This window comes from Hippocampus bargibanti, linkage group LG06 (genome assembly GCF_051943395.1).
Source record: "Hippocampus bargibanti isolate YZ-2025 linkage group LG06, ASM5194339v1, whole genome shotgun sequence".
NCBI classification, from domain to species: Eukaryota; Metazoa; Chordata; class Actinopteri; order Syngnathiformes; family Syngnathidae; genus Hippocampus; species Hippocampus bargibanti.
Genome location: NC_142739.1, coordinates 1,008,730 through 1,028,928, shown reverse-complemented (window position 1 = coordinate 1,028,928; position 20,199 = coordinate 1,008,730). Strand labels below are relative to the sequence as shown.

Sequence of the window (20,199 nt, the reverse complement as noted above, 5' to 3'; positions counted from 1 at the left end):
AAAAGAACAGAACATGCAGGCGTGCCGCGACGTTTTATACGGCTCTTGTTCCGAGCCTTTGATGACACTGTTTAGTTTAGGAAATATCTAATAAGTCAAGTATTCTGTCTAATGTGCTGCCAGTGGGTTTACTATTTGCTCAGAGGTCTTGAAACACTATCTCTGCCACGGCAATAATATACATTTAAAATTCCCATGGAGCGGGTGGGAGGGAGTGATGCAGAGTGCAATGGGGGCAGCTGGGCGTACATGCTGTAATAGCAACCATGTGCATGTTCAGAGGAGGGTACGATGGGATGCGCCACACCTTCCATTCATTGGAAGCACTCTTCCAAATTCATGTCATCTGTAAAAATATCCCCAGATAACTAAATGTGATCACGTGGATTGATACGGTCTGGAAATATGTTGTGATAGTTGGCAAAAGCCATCAGAGTATGCATGTCTTTATAATTAATAAAAATGCACCAGCGACCTGAATCATTGTTGTCATTTCCATCTTTCATTTGCAGTCACCGCCGTCCTTTTTTTATCACTAAGTTTACTGCTCTTACTGTGTTTTATAAGTGATTGTTGTTGGGGTTATTTTCTGTCTGTTTTGTAGTGCTCATTAAGCTTTTGCTCAGCCCAAATTTTAAGTACCGCACATTATTATTTGTTTGTGATTTTTGTTTGATGACAGACATGTTTTGTCCATTTGTTCATTACTGTTTGAACTCCTGCAATCAAGTCTCGAAACGTGTCTTCTGGCCATGATTTTTTTTTGTTTTCTTTTATTGCCACAATAGTTGTAAGGCTCACCATCTGGAGCCAAGCATACAATTTGGGCCGCTTTATGCGTGATACCGCAGCCACTGCAAAAAAACAATTGGATTTTATGAGGGTGAAGCCCTTCTTTCAAGATATCTTCGATATTTCGAAATTGCTGAACTATGACTGGGACCACAAAAAAGGTCCCAGCATGCCTTTAATGTTTTTTTTTTTTTTTTTGTGGCTATACGATGCTCCCTTTCCTTCGTCAATTGGGCCATGGCTTCAATCAAGTCCGCTATTTGGTTTATGTCTTGTTGTAAAAGGTCAGGACACAATAACTCCGCAAAGAAGAAAATGCACTGATGCTGATTTAAAAGTCATTGTTGTCCCTTTTCTACTATGTTAAATTCGGATTGGTCAAGGCCATTTTTTGTTTAAAGTTCCATCCCTCTTCAATTGCTGCTGTGGACTGCAAATTTCCCCATTGCGGGACGAATAAAGGTATTCTGATTCTGATTCTGATTCTACACTGGGTACATGTAGATCATCGTCACTTTTTTTCCCAACGAAACCATCATTTTATTAAGTTTAACTAATTGCAGAGGTTACGGTAACCCCAACATTTCACACATAACTTTTTACTATTTTACACATCACTAGCTGATTGTGTCTCTTGGCATTTTATCGGCCATTGGCACTTTGGTGTTTCCATTCTTTTCATTTCCAATACAATACAAGTGAGATACGATCTGTGCCATTTGAGAGTCAAATGTGGCCTTTCCTTGTGCCTCTACGCAGATGCGTAAACAGGAGCAGAAGCAAAGCAGTCGAGGCTCCTTGACAGGAATCGACTCTTCTTCTCGGCACAGCGGGAATGGGCAGGACAGCGGCTTCGGCAGCGATAGTGCCCCCATCCGAATTGTCCAGATTGAGCAGCAGAGTGGGACCAGTCACCACTGCATAGCCAGGCCCTCGCAGAAATCCACCATTACAAAAAACCTCAACTTTATCCCATTCGACATTTTTATTACGGCTAGTAGGCTTTCTTTCATGGCCTATGACTGCTCTAATCTCCCACAGGCCCTCACATCCTTAGACAACTCACAGGATCGGAAAGAGCCCATTGAAAAGGTAAACATAATAAGTGTGACTTGGAACCCATCATAACCGGATCTTTTGTGCCTGTGCTCAGCACAAGTAAACATTGGTTATGCAATCAAATAAACAATCTGATGGGGATTGTTTCACGATTACCTCCGAAAAATTCTGTGGGTTTTTGTGTGCTGGTGAAAGAAGTCAGAGCATCGACTCCCAAAATAAGTCGCGTAGGATCGGCAAAAACAAACAAAAATGGCTGCCACACTTGTGACAGACATGGCAGTCTGATTTTACAGTTGCACGCTACAGAATGTAAGACAAGCAGAAACAAAGGCTGTTAAAGGACAACCAACATCACTTTTTTGTTTCCTAATTGACATCAGAAAAACGTTTTATAGCATCTAAAATACCCAAAACACACAGTATGATATTTTTCGTCAAATGCAAAACACCAATAAAAATGACTTAAAGTGTCCAAAATATACAAAAAAATTGAGCTGCGAATTGGGCATTTTCAGAAAGTCCCGCCCCCAGTTTGTGATGTCACGCCAAGACGTCTTGCATTGCTGGGGAATCAAAACAATGGCTTCAGATTCGGAGAAGATGCTTTCTTGTTACACATACAGTTATGAATATGATTCAAATAGTTCTGAAGAGGAAAGCATACATGTTTGCAATTAAATAATTTATTCCGTGCCATTTTGAGGCAACATTTGGGGGGAATGGATCACCAAAAAAGAGGCAGAAAATGGCGTCCAAGCTCCTGCGAGAAATTAATCAGCCCGTTTCCACAGGCTGATAGATTCCTTCCATGGACCTTGGTCGCCCTCTTCTGGCGACTTTTTGGTGCCACACGAGGTTTTCAGACCAAACAAGTACAGCAAAATACATTGACGTGATGGAAGGACTGCTACAATGTGTCTTTTTTTTTTCGGTCAGGGGCATTCCTTCAGTGACGTCACGTACGGACTGGACACCAACTCAAAAACAAGACTTCCTGAATATTCAGCGCGAGTCTTAAAACGTAAAAGATAGCTATATGCGGTGGAATCTTTGTAAAATACGCTCAGTAGAAGTCATTTGAAGCCATTTTACAAATTATGGACACAACTTGTCCGGAGACGTCGGTTGTCCTTTAATACAGCTTGTGTGAATTAAATGGCAAGTCGGCTTTGCACACATATTAATGTTTGTATTTGTTAAATGGGATTGATTGTTGAATCGCATACCGCTAATTTAGTCATAATCTTTGTCAATTTATATATGGGCCTTGAACGACAGTCACTGTGTTCCCCCAACATTTGGTGACATTAGCAAACGATCAGTTCATTTTGCTCTCCATCGACACTTTCTGCAGGTGGGAAAGAGTGCTCTCGACCAGCCTGAAAGCATGCTTGAGGCTCCTCCAGCCTCGACTTGCACATCCCCAGACCCCGCTGCCCAGGTTACTCTGACAAACCTGACCGCTGAAGACATCCTCCACAGCAATGTCTCGCAACCTGTCTCGCCAATGCCGAGAGGCAGTCGGCTGTCCCTGAACTCTGTGTCAACCCCCAGCCGCTCCTCGGCCCGTCAAGCACTGGGGGTGACAATTGTCAGGCAGCCCGGAAGAAGAGGGCCTGCTGACCAGGTGCTGGAACCGCTGCTCTATCTGCAGGTGATCCAACCTTCTGCTCTTCTTAGCTGCCACCACCGCAAGCAGAAAATGGAGGTCTCTGTGTTTGATGTGGCCTTAAGAGGAGTGGCATCTGACTACAAGTGCCTAGGTACGGGCGAGGCAACGAATGGTTGCGATGTTCTCTGTATCATAATATAACATTTGCCCCTGAAATCATGTGTTCTTACTAGAATGGACCGACATTCATTTCATTCTGTTTAGACCAAGGGAAGACTTTGCCCGAGTCTCTGGATTACAATGTTTGCTGGCTCCAGACAACGGCGGGTGAGGTGGACAGTGAGACAGGCATCCCCCCGCCTCTGCTGTGCCTTCAGATTAAAGACTTTCTTAATGGACCCGGTAGGAGGAATTTACTTTAGTTCTCATATACGTTTTTGGATGACGAAACCGATCCCACGTTTTCAAACCGTTTCTTTTGCATGTGTAACATATGAAAGTTGTTTGGGATGTCATTTTGAGTGTGTGTGTGTGTGTGTGTGTGCGTGTTTGTGTCCTGTGGGTTTGCTTTTAACAGGGCTTGGCCGTCTATTTTTAGACTGATATTATATCCATATGAGTATCGAGAAGCTAAATATATTGACCCGAGCGTTTGTCTTACATGTCATCCAAATTGATCTGCCATAGGCAACTGTGTGAGTGGGCTTTTGAGTGGATGAGTAAGTGGAACTTCCTCATCCCTTGGAGGATTTCATGAATCCATGAACAGTGTGTGTAGGCGCAGGAAATCCTCCACAGTTTAGCTCCTTGATCCCCGTAGGCCGGCCAGACCTTAGTTGTTATTGATATTGGTGAAGATGAAGAATTTTGGCCCTCACACACATCCCTTCCTTCTGTCCACGGAACGTTCTCAGCGTATGTGTCCACCAAGGCTCGCACCGCACAATACTGCTCTGTACAACAAAGCAAATAAAATGACAAAACACACACACACACGCACACGCACACACCTTCCCATCGGCTTCTTTTAGAAGACACCCAAAGTCAAACAAAAGGGATACTTTGCACATGGTGGATTTCAAATGAGTCACAATTTTAGTTTTTAGTTGGAGAAAGTTTTTAATTGTAGACACATCCATCCAAATTGTGTTGTATAGACATTACAGTGTACATCACAAAACATAGAACAGTCATTGCTACAGAGTTTTATTTGGATGTCCTTATGGGCAAGCTATGCTGGAAACCTTCTGGATTCTTGTGTAACCTGTAGATATCACAAATCCAACACTTTTACAATCTAATGTCATTTGGACGGACACATTGGAGGAGGATAAAAGTGTAAGTCTAAAGAAGCTGTATGACAAATGTCTGATGAGATGATAACTGTTGGAATAAAAATCATGCTTGTTTTAGTTTGTCGAAAAAAATCTAAATATGCGATTGACTTTTGGATTTTCCTATCAGCAATGCCAAGAGCAAATCTCATGTGATTTGTTTGGCAAAACACACACCTGTCCAGGTTTTGCTCCAGTAACGGGTCACTAGACAATAGGTAACAAATCATGATTTTGTCCCACCCCCAATGCCAACTCTGATACACACTAAAATGTGCACATCCACACTAAGATCACTTTACAAATGACGACTGGCGTACACATTTAAGAGACAGTAACTCACAGTGCTTTTAATTTAAAGCAGATTCTTATTATCGTATTTTAGGTGTTCAAACACCTGACATGTTTCGGCGTATACTTCCGCCTTCGTCAGAGTGACACGGCGAAATGTTATCAATGATTGACATGACCTGGCTCTGTGGCTACTTTAGACCTATACACTTCATCACACATGTCCATCCCACACACACACAATCCCCCCCAACCCCTCACACACACACACTAATGACACTGACAGGATGATTGTGTGGTTGCCCCTGCAACCCTCCACACACCCGTGGTCAACATACGTTGTAAATGTCTAGAATGAATCACGCATGGTATTGGTTCCCCTCCACCCTCAGCAACATTTACAGACTTCTTTGTGTTTGTTTGTTTCTTGTGTTTTTTACGATAACCAGTAAATTATGAAAAGGCATTACACTTTAATTTCAGAACCATACACTACACAAAACAAGTTGGGAATATTTGGCTTTCTGTTGAAACTCATGTGTAATGTAAAAAGTGCACATGACAGTTACATAATAAAAGTATAACATTGAAGTGTAAGGATACACTCATCTGAAACATTTGATGGAAAGAAAATGTAACAAAAATCACATCTCAGCAATTCATTATGTGCCCTTGAGCATCAATTACACCTTGACAATGACGGCATATGCAGTTCACAAGTTGTCCTATTGTCTGCTGAGGCATAGCATCCCATTCTTCTTGGATGGCATACAGTCAAAGAATGGAGGACCAAAAGCTTGCTGTGAATTCTGCCGAATGTGTGTAAATATACGAGTTTGTGTGTGTGTGTGTGTGTGTGTGTGTGTGTAAGGGGTGGTGTAGAGAGAGAGAAAGAAGGAGAAAAAGACAGAGACAGAAGGAGAACATTTGATGTTTTCTTCTCATTGATAAAGTTGCAGTCATATTTAGCAATAATTATTCATGAAAAAGGAACTTGAATTAGAACTGAAATCATAAATCAAATCATCAACGCTATCATGCGTACGCACACACATAGGATGTCACCAAGATACCAACACAATGGCTGTAAGCAAAAACTCTTGCTTCAGGTTCACATGAATGGTGTTTCAGCGGAGTCATCACTCACTACAATTAACCTAACGTATACAAATTAGGATTATTAAATACCTAATTTTGGGGTTCATCTGTGATTATCAAAAAGTAGGTAAATCTATTTTTCCCTCAGTGATGGAGTCCCACATCGGGAGACATCTTTTTTTTTTTTCCTTTGTGTCATCTTTCCTTAACACTTCCAGTCCCGTAGCAGGTCGGTCAGCATGTCCGAAGATGTAACAGCTACCCCTTGGAACGCGAGAGATCAGCCTTCTCTCCAATGAGAGGCAGGACGTGATAGATTAGCTAGAACAAATTGAAACCATTACTCTCCGATGTACCTGGTTCCCATCAAAGTACAGCTTCTAAGAAATGCTGTCAGTTACTGTATACAAGCTCGTGCACCTCCGAACCACTGAGAAGCATTCTAATTTTAATCACATGGCTTCAGAGCCATGTGTCACCGGCCTTATATGTTTTAGGCTTTTTCTGTGACTTTGGGATCCTACAGATACCTTTCAACCTTTTTTTTGGTTTCAAAAACACAAGCTTACCCAAACATCAGCAAGTGGTGTGTAATTGGACACATCGTCACCTGTGGATGACACAACTGCCCTGCTGCCAAAAGTCAAGCAGAAAATGTCAGCCAGACGCTGAGGGCGGAGATGAAAACAAACTTTGTGGTTGTTGCACTCACATGAAGCAGGTTCAAAGGGACAAAAATGTCCCGCTTGCCCTTGCCAGACTGTAAGGTGACCTGCTTAATAAGAATATTTTATCCAAATGTCGATGTGTACGCACCTTTGTCACAGCCTGTTGTCGGAGTTTCTCCAGTGCTAATCTAAGTTGACATCAGAGAAGGCTTTCCTATGATACCTCCTCACCCTAATCCATCCTTTTCATTTTAAAAACGAGGCTTTGAAATGTTTTGAGCAAATCGCCCTAACTTTTGATCTACAGTACTGATGCCCACTCCCCTGATTGCTCTACTACTGTAATTTCTGGACTACTGACCACACCTGAATCCAGGCACACTAACTGAATTACTTTTTTTAGGTATCATATACATTCTGATGCTTACTCATTTCCAATAGTAGAAGAGTAAGGATATATAGATGGATGGATGGATGGATGGATGGATGGATGGATGGACAGACAGACAAACAAAAATAGAGTGTTGTGCGTGGTACTTTGTTGATATAGAATTTTAATACTTTCTGCAGGTGTCACAAGCATGCACAATTTTATGCAAATGTAACTGTTTTGCATTTAAAGCCTTGTACTTTAGCGTCATAAGTACTGTATGACGCTAAATGGTTCCTGAGGAACCCTCTCTCAGTTCTTTTCCAGTAGTACAGGCTGTCTCTTGGGGTACTGTTTGGTGTTTTTTTTCTGGGTGGAGCAAGAAAAGAGACACTTCATGTTGGCAGTTGGGCACAGAAGACAGTTCTAGGCACAGCCCTGACTGTGATGAGAGCCAAACTTATTTTATTTCTGCTTGGGGCGGGGGGTTGATTAGGCTAGGCTAAAATTTGACAGAGGGGCCGGCCGGGCCAGGAGCATTTGGAAGAAGTGTTTCGGCCGGAAATACTAAACCTAAAGCATTAAATGTGGTGTGTGCAACCCTCATAGCACAGTAAGAACACTACAACTCAATGTATTAACTGTCTTTCAAATGTGAATAATAGCACGTATCTGTTAATACATTTGTCTCAAGGATACATAATACAAGATATTGCATTTACATACTATTTCGCAGATATTAGGAGGAGGAAATGGAAATAGATTAAAATAACATACGCACTGTGATTTAACAAGATTGTGTCTGTTTTTAATACGTTTCAATCAAAAGTGCAAAGTTAAAGAAATAAACGTTTCTTGAAAAATTATATTAACTTTCAACATTCAAAACGTATTATTACACAACGAAATACTCAAGCAGCTTGAGTAAATAAACACATAAACACACAAATAAACACAGCAGTTGAGTAAACACAGCAGGAAAATTCAGTGGGAACAGTGTTGTTGATCTCCCTGTTTTGTCAGTGCATCAAAGTCTGGAGTAAGTTTTGTTGTCGCGATTCTCAGGATAGATCCGAGGTGTTGGTCAGTTATCCTGGATCTGTGACGGGATTTGTTCATGTTCATAACACTGAATGTCTGCTCACATACATAAGTCGAGCCAAACAAGGCCAGCATCTTCTGTGCCGTCCTCCGTAGGTTTGGGAAGGTAGCTTCGTTCAGTGAAGCATAAAAGTCATTAATTTTAAGAGTGTTGAACTTTTCCTTCAAGGTGGCGTCAGACTGAAGATCAATCAGTTCCAATTGCACCTCATGTGGGCCTGTTTCAGGGTTTTGTGAGAAGGGACAAGACACGAGATGAAGTGACTTTTCAATGTTTTCAAAATCAGAGAATCGGCGACTGAATTCTCTGTGCAGGTCATCCAGTGATTTGCTGTAGTTCTTTGCATATCGTGTCGCCTCTTTCTGAGTGTCAAGTGTAGCGAAATGAGTGAAAGATGCGTTCGCAACTTGTCTGGAGAATAAAAGGAGCTTAGATTTGAACGCAGTAACATGTTTGTACATGTCGTGCACAAATTGATCTTTCCCCTGCAGTTTCACATTCAGCTCATTCAAATGTGAAAATACGTCCACAGCAAACGCAAAATCACAAAGCCACTTCTGGTCTCGTAGCTCAGGAAATTCGTCAGATTTCTCTTTGAACTCCAAAAATGCGCTGATCTCTTCTTTCAGGTCCCAAATGCGTTGAAACACTTTGCCCAAACTTAACCACCGGACACGAGAGTGGTAAAGTAGGTCCTGATGATCCGCATCAATTTCCTCCAGGAATGTAATGAACTGACGATGCCGGAGTCCCCTTGCACGTATAAAGTTCACAAGTTTTACGACCGGATTCACAACATGGTTAAGCTGCAATACAGACTTGCAAAGTGATTCCTGATGAATGATACAGTGAAGAAAAATAACATCCTGTTCAGGATTTTCCTCTTTTACTTTATCCTGGATTCTTTTCATTAGCCCAACGTTTTTTCCTGTTAAATTTGGTGATCCATCTGTCGTGACGTTGGCAAGTTTTCTCCAAGGTAATTTATGTTTCTCGATGACAGCAGACACCTTGTCGTACAAATCCTCCCCCCTCGTTGTTCCATTCAAAGACTCCATGGTCAAAAACTCCTCCGTTATCTCAAATCTGTCATTTATTCCTCGGATAAAAATTAGGAGCTGCGCTGTGTCTTTGAAATCATTACTTTCATCCATTGCGAGGGAATATAATTGAAATAACTCTGTTTTTTTGTTTAGCTGGTTCGCTATATCATCGTCAATTAGTTCCACACGGCGAGTCACAGTCCGACGTGATAAACTGATTTTTTCAAACTTGCCTTGACTTTCCGGACACAGGACACCTGCAGTCTCCACCATACAATCTTTCAAAAACTCGCCTTCGGAGAAAGGCTTGCTAGCTGCTGCTAATTTGAATGCGAGCAAAAAGCTTGCCTTGGTAGTTGACTCCTGGAGCGCAGTTTGTCGGTGAAAAAAAATTTGCTGGGAGAGTAAATTGGTTGTCATCCTCTCAGCCGTAGCTGCCCGTTCTTGCGCCGACAGCTTGCTGGCATAATTGCCGTGCTTAGTAGCAAAGTGGCGGCTAATATTGTACTCCTTAAAAACCGCGACACTTTCTTGGCATATCAAGCACACAGCCTTTGATCGGACTTCTTTGAAAAAATATTTTGTTGTCCATTCTGTTTTAAACACTCGGCACTCACTGTCAACTTTTCTTTTCTTTGATAAACTCATGTTTTCTCGAGGGGCGAAAGCTTTACGTAAACCGAAGAGAGTGCTCGTCTCGGAGTCTCGGAAAGGCAGAGCGGCAAAGTAGAGGGGGAAAGAAAAAGCGCACCATCTGCTGGGAAAACGTGGGCATTACAGGGGAAAGTAAATGAACAAGGCATTACAGGCATTAAAGGGGAAAGCGCATGAACAACGTTCGCCGGTATATTTTAATAGGCTAGGCCCTGGTGGGAAAGTCAAAGATCTGGCTGACTAAAAGAGAAGAGAAGCAAGAACATGAGTGACGTGTAGGAGAGGGGTGAAAACAAAAAAAAGTGTGCGTATGTGTAGGGTTAGGGTAGGGGTTAAGGATTGAAGGGTGGGGGTCAATGACGTGCGATAAGGTTCATGGCTGGTGAGGCACTGACATCATCACAGTCAGATTTACAAACATATGAACTCTACAGAGTACCTTATTCACCATTTGATTGGCAACAGTTAACGTGTTTTGTTTAAAATGTCATGTCAGCATTCTTTATATAAACTGTAGCATAGAAACAAAAGAATAAAAAAAACATTATCGTGTTACCTTTACTTATATATGAAGTCCATGCGCCGCTCCTTCTGAAGAAAGGCATATATACCTTCTTTGTAGAAGCCTTCCTTATCTTTCTTCACTTTTAAAAGTCTCTCTATTTCTTTCAATTTTGATCTGTAATCCTCCATTCTGAAAATAAGGCCAAGCAACACAAAAAAATGTCTGGATGGTTGCATTTAACTCACTAACGATTTACTGTCGCTTGCTGTCACTAATTCTATTATTCTGCAGCCCAGGAGTGGCAAGAATCTCTGGAATCACCAGCGCCCCCTGTCATGAGGCAGGAGAACTGTGTGCCTCACCTATGCAAACAGTTTTGATAAAAAATACAATAAAATAAACACTGTAGTACCGTGTTTATAATGTAAAGTGGCTCTACGTTATATACACCAGCTAAACCGTAGAAATTTAGTTCATATACTAAAAGCTTTTGAACACTTTAAGAGCGATATGCAGAGGGACAGCAATGCAGTCTCACTGCAGAGCAAGCCAGCACCGTTTGCATAGTGATTGCGCAATCCATGGTGAGGCTCAGCCGGCTGCTGCCTCACCTCTCGTCTCTACTTAGTATTTCAACGTTAAATGTGAACAATGGTGAAGTTAAATGGAAAAGAACATTAAAGTACAAACCACTAAATAAATATAACTGTTTAATTTATTTTTTCATTTGATATTTCCATGATGACAGGTGGAGGCACGGCCTCACCTGCCTCCCCTGACTGCACGTCACTGGTGGGGGTGCACAGTAACCTACTCTAAATCAACAGCTGCATACGCGCTTTTTATTCCATCTCCGGAAAATCTTGTGGTGTATCAGGTGGAAACGTTAAGCTACATTGCACAGCAAATTGCACCTATCTGCCCTCCACTTCCATCCTTCCGTTTTACCATCCGCTTCACTTCTACTGGATTAAACAAAATAAATCCACGTTTCAGTGACTGGCTCTGTGTGTGTGTTTGTGTGTGCGTGGATCTCGCGTGTGCGCGCGCGTGTGTGTGTATACGCAGACGTGTGTGCGTACGTTCATTGGCTCTTCTGGCAGTGTTCCTGCTCATGTCAACTCGTCTTGTACTGTACCTGGGAACAAGACATACGGAAGACCTAAACCCCCTTAAAAGGACCATCGCCTTGAGGATACCATGTGAAGCAGCTGGACTTGTTTTGAGCTGCTTCCCTCTCCCATCATCATGACCAAGTGGAAAAATGGGATAATGGAAGTGGTGTAACACGGCATGGAGTTAATTCATATGTCTCTGTAAATTCCAGTCAAGTGTTTGAAGAGTGTAGTGCACAAAGGCACAAGCAAAAGACGTCTTGAATTTATGTGTCTTTAATGAAAAAAAGATTCCCTTTCATGCTGTTCCACATTCATTTATGTTATGTATATGTTTGATTATAAAAACAGGAGGGTAAGACGGAGTCCATCTGTTCTTTGACATGTTCTTGCAAGCAAAGCTGAACAATCAGAAAGAAACATTTGAAGTTTGATTTATGCGACATGATAAAAATGCAGTGTCCTGTGGCTTTGGTAGCAGCACATTTTGCTTTGTGGAATACTAATGAAACCTGTCCCCTTTATATGCAACCAAATGGAATTTGTTCACTCTTGGTTGGTTTTCAAATGACTAGCAGGGACCACGCCCGAGTCTCGGTTCATTCAAATTTTGCCTTGGGTTAACACGAACATTAAGAAGCCTTGTTTTAGCATGTGCACAGACGCAATACCCCATCAGTAAAGTGCCTGTCATAAAATGAATAGACTAGAAAATTGCAATTTCTCTTGCAGCGATGCAAAACCACAGAAGGCAGAACACCCACAAAGCCCCAAGACGAATGAAATATGTGTTAGCATGATGACAACACATTTTTCACGAATAACCTGAAACCCTCGCTGCTTTTAGCTCGCTCAATATACTCGTCACTTTATAAATATTACATCATCAAGCACTGGAGAGATTGTCTGCTTTTACAGAAAAAAAAATCAGCCTTGGATCCGTTCCAGTAAGCAAAAAACTTGGTGGCACAGTGGCTTGACATCTAATCCTATCCCTCTCATTCCTTCTCTCTTTTCCTTTTACAGCTGAACTGTATGTACAGTTCTCTCGCCCTTTTAAAATCAACCCAACACTGGTCAAACTGGAGCAGACCAAAGCCTACCTGAACAAAGTCTTGCCAAACCACACGTGGGATGCGTCCAGCCCGCATCCATCCCCTACAAAGATGCCAACCAAAGCCTTTTCCGCACCCCATCAAACTCAAGGCTACAATAAAGCAAGCGGCATTGATGCCTTGGCCTTGTCCTTCCACAAGGTCTCGCTCCACACGACACAGATTGTGATTGTCCTGGAGACGGAGGCCCATCCAATGAGGCCCAACGTGACGGTGTCTGTGTCATCACTGATGGGAGCTCTCAACTTGAAGACAGGCCCGAACATTGAGGGTGAGTAAAAGTAAAACAGTCAACATCACAGCGAGCTACCCGTACCACCACCTGATCGAAGATTAGCAAGAGAACAAACGACACTGACAAACACATTTCCTTTAGCTCCCTCCAGTGCAAGAGCCATTTCATTGTTTAAAACGTGATCAACTGTGGTAAACGTACGTGGCACTGAGTTTAGCAAGTATAGGCAGTACCTGCGGTTTCACGTCCGCCGATCGCATCATGCGCATTGTTTATTTCTATCACCATAAATTCTCCACTGTGAGACGAATAAAGGCATATCCAATCCAATCCAATCCATAGTCCTACTGCAACCACCATGTAGCTGACAAGTAGAAGGCACTTGATCAACGCAACCATCAAACGCTTATTATGGCCGTTACAATGCACTGGAATTGCAGTCTGAACGTGATTGAATTCTGTGGACCAAACACCAGATCACTCTGACATCAATCGCACCGAATATTGTCCAAACTTCAAAGACTGTCCCCACCCTGCTCTGCGATGACCACTTTCCCACAATATTGCAAATTGTGCCCCCAAAACTGATGATTGAGCAAAGGATGGAAGATAATGAAGAATAACCCATACTTGTCAATTTATACGTTTTTAAAAGCTTTTGAACACTTTAAGAGCGATATGCAGAGGGACAGCAATGCAGTCTCACTGCAGAGCAAGCCAGCACCGTTTGCATAGTGATTGCGCAATCCATGGTGAGGCTCAGCCGGCTGCTGCCTCACCTCTCGTCTCTACTTAGTATTTCAACGGTAAATGTGAACAATGGTGAAGTTAAATGGAAAAGAACGTTAAAGTACAAACCACTAAATAAATAAAGTACAAACCACTAACTAAATATAACTGTTTAATTTATTTTTTCATTTGATATTTCCACGATGACAGGTGGAGGCACGGCCTCACCTGCCTCCCCTGACTGCACGTCACTGGTGGGGGTGCACAGTAACCTACTCTAAATCAACAGCTGCATACGCGCTTTTTATTCCATCTCCGGAAAATCTTGTGGTGTATCAGGTGGAAATGTTAAGCTACATTGCACAGCAAATTGCACCTATCTGCCCTCCACTTCCATCCTTCCGTTTTACCATCCGCTTCACTTCTACTGGATTAAACAAAATAAATCCACGTTTCAGTGACTGGCTCTGTGTGTGTGTTTGTGTGTGCGTGGATCTCGCGTGTGCGCGCGTGTGTGTGTGTATACGCAGACGTGTGTGCGTACGTTCATTGGCTCTTCTGGCAGTGTTCCTGCTCATGTCAACTCGTCTTGTACTGTACCTGGGAACAAGACATACGGACGACCTAAACCCCCTTAAAAGGACCATCGCCTTGAGGATACCATGTGAAGCAGCTGGACTTGTTTTGAGCTGCTTCCCTCTCCCATCATCATGACCAAGTGGAAAAATGGGATAATGGAAGTGGTGTAACACGGCATGGAGTTAATTCATGTGTCTCTGTAAATTCCAGTCAAGTGTTTGAAGAGTGTAGTGCACAAAGGCACAAGCAAAAGACGTCTTGAATTTATGTGTCTTTAATGAAAAAAAGATTCCCTTTCATGCTGTTCCACATTCATTTATGTTATGTATATGTTTGATTATAAAAACAGGAGGGTAAGACGGAGTCCATCTGTTCTTTGACATGTTCTTGCAAGCAAAGCTGAACAATCAGAAAGAAACATTTGAAGTTTGATTTATGCGACATGATAAAAATGCAGTGTCCTGTGGCTTTGGTAGCAGCACATTTTGCTTTGTGGAATACTAATGAAACCTGTCCCCTTTATATGCAACCAAATGGAATTTGTTCACTCTTGGTTGGTTTTCAAATGACTAGCAGGGACCACGCCCGAGTCTCGGTTCATTCAAATTTTGCCCTGGGTTAACACGAACATTAAGAAGCCTTGTTTTAGCATGTGCACAGACGCAATACCCCATCAGTAAAGTGCCTGTCATAAAATGAATAGACTAGAAAATTGCAATTTCTCTTGCAGCGATGCAAAACCACAGAAGGCAGAACACCCACAAAGCCCCAAGACGAATGAAATATGTGTTAGCATGATGACAACACATTTTTCACGAATAACCTGAAACCCTCGCTGCTTTTAGCTCGCTCAATATACTCGTCACTTTATAAATATTACATCATCAAGCACTGGAGAGATTGTCTGCTTTTACAGAAAAAAAAATCAGCCTTGGATCCGTTCCAGTAAGCAAAAAACTTGGTGGCACAGTGGCTTGACATCTAATCCTATCCCTCTCATTCCTTCTCTCTTTTCCTTTTACAGCTGAACTGAATGTACAGTTCTCTCGCCCTTTTAAAATCAACCCAACACTGGTCAAACTGGAGCAGACCAAAGCCTACCTGAACAAAGTCTTGCCAAACCACACGTGGGATGCGTCCAGCCCGCATCCATCCCCTACAAAGATGCCAACCAAAGCCTTTTCCGCACCCCATCAAACTCAAGGCTACAGTCAAGCAAGCGGCATTGATGCCTTGGCCTTGTCCTTCCACAAGGTCTCGCTCCACACGACACAGATTGTGATTGTCCTGGAGACGGAGGCCCATCCAATGAGGCCCAACGTGACGGTGTCTGTGTCATCACTGATGGGAGCTCTCAACTTGAAGACAGGCCCGAACATTGAGGGTGAGTAAAAGTAAAACAGTCAACATCACAGCGAGCTACCCGTACCACCACCTGATCGAAGATTAGCAAGAGAACAAACGACACTGACAAACACATTTCCTTTAGCTCCCTCCAGTGCAAGAGCCATTTCATTGTTTAAAACGTGATCAACTGTGGTAAACGTACGTGGCACTGAGTTTAGCAAGTATAGGCAGTACCTGCGGTTTCACGTCCGCCGATCGCATCATGCGCATTGTTTATTTCTATCACCATAAATTCTCCACTGTGAGACGAATAAAGGCATATCCAATCCAATCCAATCCATAGTCCTACTGCAACCACCATGTAGCTGACAAGTAGAAGGCACTTGATCAACGCAACCATCAAACGCTTATTATGGCCGTTACAATGCACTGGAATTGCAGTCTGAACGTGATTGAATTCTGTGGACCAAACACCAGATCACTCTGACATCAATCGTACCGAATATTGTCCAAACTTCAAAGACTGTCCCCACCCTGCTCTGCGATGACCACTTTCCCACAATATTGCAAATTATGCCGCCAAAACTGATGATTGAGCAAAGGATGGAAGATAATGAAGAATAACCCGTACTTGTCAACTTTTACGTTTTCCCCGTATAATATATATAATATATATAATATATATAATATATATATTTTTTTCATCATTTTGAATTGTGTACGCCATATAACAACTTTTATACGATTAAAAAAAAATAGCGATTTTTATAAGACCGCTCTTGTTTTACCCATTTCGGCTCTAATCCGGATCGTCTCGGTAACTGGAAGCAAACGACAACGCGTTCGTCAATTATTAATATTGTCACAGTGTCCGCAGAATACCAGCAAAAGTTATCCTCGATCAGGCATTTATTTTCTGCGGTTATCGAGTCTTTGTCGATGAAGCATGATATGCGCATGCGCATCGCATTGTTTTTGTTTGATTTGTATTTCCGTTTCCGTACTTGAAGTCCGGCATTTGTGTTGCAATCGAGGAATCAACGAGTTATAACGTAGAAGTAAGCATGGGAGAACCGCCAAGTAAGAAGAGAAAAATTAGAAGATTGGGTCGCCACCAAAAAGAATGGGAGCGTCTCCAAGGTGAATACGCTGGATTGATACGATCGTTGACAAAAAATCCTCAGTTTTTGTTCTGTGTTCTTGCTATCAGTGAATAATTGTGTGTGGGGTTGTGTTTGTAAGCTTTATTATCGCTTAATAAGGGGAATTGCAATCATTAATCAGGGGAGCAAAAGTAATACTCGATCATATGTATATATTTTTTATCGCTGCGTACGCTCGATTATAAGTCATTTTCATAATCGACCGCACATGCGCAAATTATGCTTTAAGAAAGCGTAATGTGCGCATGCGCGGTAAACTGCATTTCCGCTTGTGTTAGCGTTTTTTGATCATTTCGATCTCGATTGATCATTTCGATCACAGGTTGACAGGTATGATTATTAACCAGTCCCGGTGACTGCTATGAAAGGAGCTATCCTAAGCAATAATAAATAGGTATTAAAGGGACCGCAACCACCTGCAAGAGTGCGCCATAGTTGACCCCAGATTTTGCACCCTTCCCCGTCCAGAGGAAAACCAGTGAGAATGTTTTCCATATGGTTAAGAACAAAGCTATGCAACGACTCGACCGTGTCTTGACCACTTTCAATTATTGTTGTGACAAATATTTTGGTTAATATTGCTATAGTATATTTTACATGAGGAATTATGAACAGAGAGCATTCAAAGTCGAAAGGGTTAAGAAAGCTATTGAACCTTGAATTGTTGTGAAATGTTTGTATCAGTCAAAAAAAAATCGGTATTTTAAGTATAAATCTTAGTAATAAATGTCAACAGAATATGATTAAACACTTGCTGTTCGAATCATCGTGAAAGTTGCACCGCCACTTCCAATGTGTGTTCTTTTTCCCCCCTCTTACATACTCCATACTACATTACATATTCTCCTGTCATTCTGTGTCATGGCTGATATTTCTTTTGAGTACAGTGAGACCTCGGTTTGCGAACCCCTTGGCTTACGAACTTTTCGGTTTACGAACCTTAAATTGATGAAAATTTTACCTTGGCATACGAACTATTTTTCGGGATACACACGGAGCTGCCACAATGAGTGATGTGTCGTTCGCGAACGAGCCCGTTCTCCTTACAAGAAAATGGCAGCCGGCTTGTTTTGGTCCACTATTTGCCGCCCCCACTCGTCGGTTAAAGCCGCGTGATTGGTCCAGAATGCAGCAGTGAGGGCAGGTGGGATAAACATTAAAGAGACATGCAGACGACAGTGAGAGAGTTTCAACTTTGATAGTTCAAAGGCAGAGTGTAGACTGCAAGGTTAAAATATCCCATCAATCAGGCTCCGCAAACAACCCGCACAAGCCATCTGTGCACTTGATGCAAAAAGCTATCAACCCAGCTAAACAGAACACAATTGATGGGGAATTAGATTAAATTATCGCAGAGAAAGCACCGACAAGGGATCATTCCTCAAGATGGTGAAAGAAGGTTACATTCCTCATCAAGTGTTTAATGCTGAGGGAACCGGACACTCCATTCCATCAAGCCAGCAACAACCATCACAAAAAACGTCTGACACCTTCAAAGAAGTACAGATGACGGCTGAAGAAACCTTTTCATCGATGGACCAATCCTGTACGACTGAGAGCTTGCACAGACGCATCACAAATGTAAATAAAACAACTTTATTATATAGTACAGTTTATTTTTATTTTTTTATAATACCATATCACATTTATTATACTTAAAATAAGGTATATATTGTGGAGTTTTAAGGCTTAGAAAATTAGAAAGTAGAAAATTATTTTTTATGGGGACCTGGGAACGGATTCTTCTTATTTTAATGGATTCCTATAAGAAATTAATTTTTGGGATACACACGTTTCGCCTTACACACTGTCTGGGAACCAGTTAAGTTCGTAAGCCAAGGTATCACTGTATCTCAACAAAAAAAAAACACTCAGTGCTTTCTGGACTGAGCTTTTAAAATGTCACACGCCATCGACAAAGGGAGAAAAAATGCACCCAGAGTTAATGATTACATGAATCTGTACAATTACAAACACATCTAATGGAATTACAAATTGGCTGGAGAATCGATATAAATATTCAGTTTGGACCACTGCCGTTGACTGACATTACTGCAATTTGGCTCCAAGATGGTTGTTGATACGGCTGGCCCATCAAGTTTATGTCGACATGCATGTCTGTTTTTAACAGCATGGCCATAAATAGTACACTGTCACCAGATGCTGCAAAAAAATGTATTTGCTTCATTGTAATTGCTCTTAGAGACCTTGCTAAAACATGTGGTGTTTATTTTTGTCCAGCTCATTACAATTGCTAATATTTCATCTTTTGGCCTCATCATTGAACAAATGTTGAAAAGTTCATGTGGGGAGAAACAGCCAGCATAATACCGGAAGTCTTTGCTTGTGTGTTGGGAGGAGTATTTTTAGAATAGATATCCAAAGCCTTGCTGCTGAATGACATGTTTGCCTCATTTTTTTAGTCAAGTGAGAACTTTAAGACACTTCCAGATGCTGTGTCCTATACCAAATTGTTTCTGCTCTCCAAGAATGCTTTCTTATAATGTTACAGAATGTGTTACCATAATAAGGAGACCAATGTCTTCAATCATGATGACCGATAGTTGGCGACATTAGATCTCCTGATGTAATTGTTTCTTTTTTTTTATTGTATTTATTTATATATGTTTTTTTTTAATCTGAGCTGCACCACTTTCATCGGTCACAACTCCAGAATCTTTTGTATCTCAGAAAAAAAGATAATTTGGAAATTTACTCTGATGAAAGTTTGGATTTTAGCTTGAACAGCCTCAATCAGTCAGTTGGAATGACCCCCTTGAGACGCGCTGTACATGTGAGATGTTAGACAGGAGAACGTAAGAGGACAACTGCTACAATATGCATCACTACTGCTGCTACTCGTGTTGCTCTCCTGGCCCTGAGTGAATGATAGTTGATATTGATGAACCACAGCAGAACCGAGCAGAATGTCAAGTGTGCTTGGAAGGAGACTTAAGGACGGGGTGTAGGGGTGGGTGGGGATGAGAGCGAAGGCAGGAAAATAGTTTCAAAGGAAGTGTTGTAAAAGATGGATGAAACGCAGGCAACATTAATTAGTGCACAAAGCGCAGATGTTATCAAGTCGAGTCAAGAATCGCTGGAAAAAGATGTCAGTGAGCAAGAGTGGCAAATGGGGAGAGAATGACATCTCATTAAGGGCATGACCATGCGATATGAAGTTCTTCCCTGAGTATGGCATTGCACTCAGCCCACTTCATGAGACTCAAGCTGCTCAAACATCTGGGGGTCTGTACCTGGTCAGAGCAGCCGAGCTCTGCCAAGCGACAAGATGGAGAGAGAGGGGATTAGGTTGACAGTGAGGTGTGTTACCAGATCCTGTGTTAATGAAAAGCAAGTGGAAGCCCCGCATTCCTCGCTCCGTCCA

At 42.0% G+C, this 20,199-nt stretch overlaps 1 protein-coding gene across 1 annotated transcript in view; it reads left to right on the top strand.

Moving 5' to 3' along the window:
• vps13b (vacuolar protein sorting 13 homolog B) overlaps positions 1 to 20,199 on the top strand; it is a 378,602-nt gene that overhangs the window by 255,322 nt on the left and 103,081 nt on the right. The window contains 4 exon segments of the mRNA XM_088999785.1: positions 1,552 to 1,884; positions 3,209 to 3,617; positions 3,731 to 3,868; positions 15,329 to 15,688. Of these exon segments, the coding sequence (XP_088855911.1) occupies positions 1,552 to 1,884; positions 3,209 to 3,617; positions 3,731 to 3,868; positions 15,329 to 15,688 (1,240 nt within the window).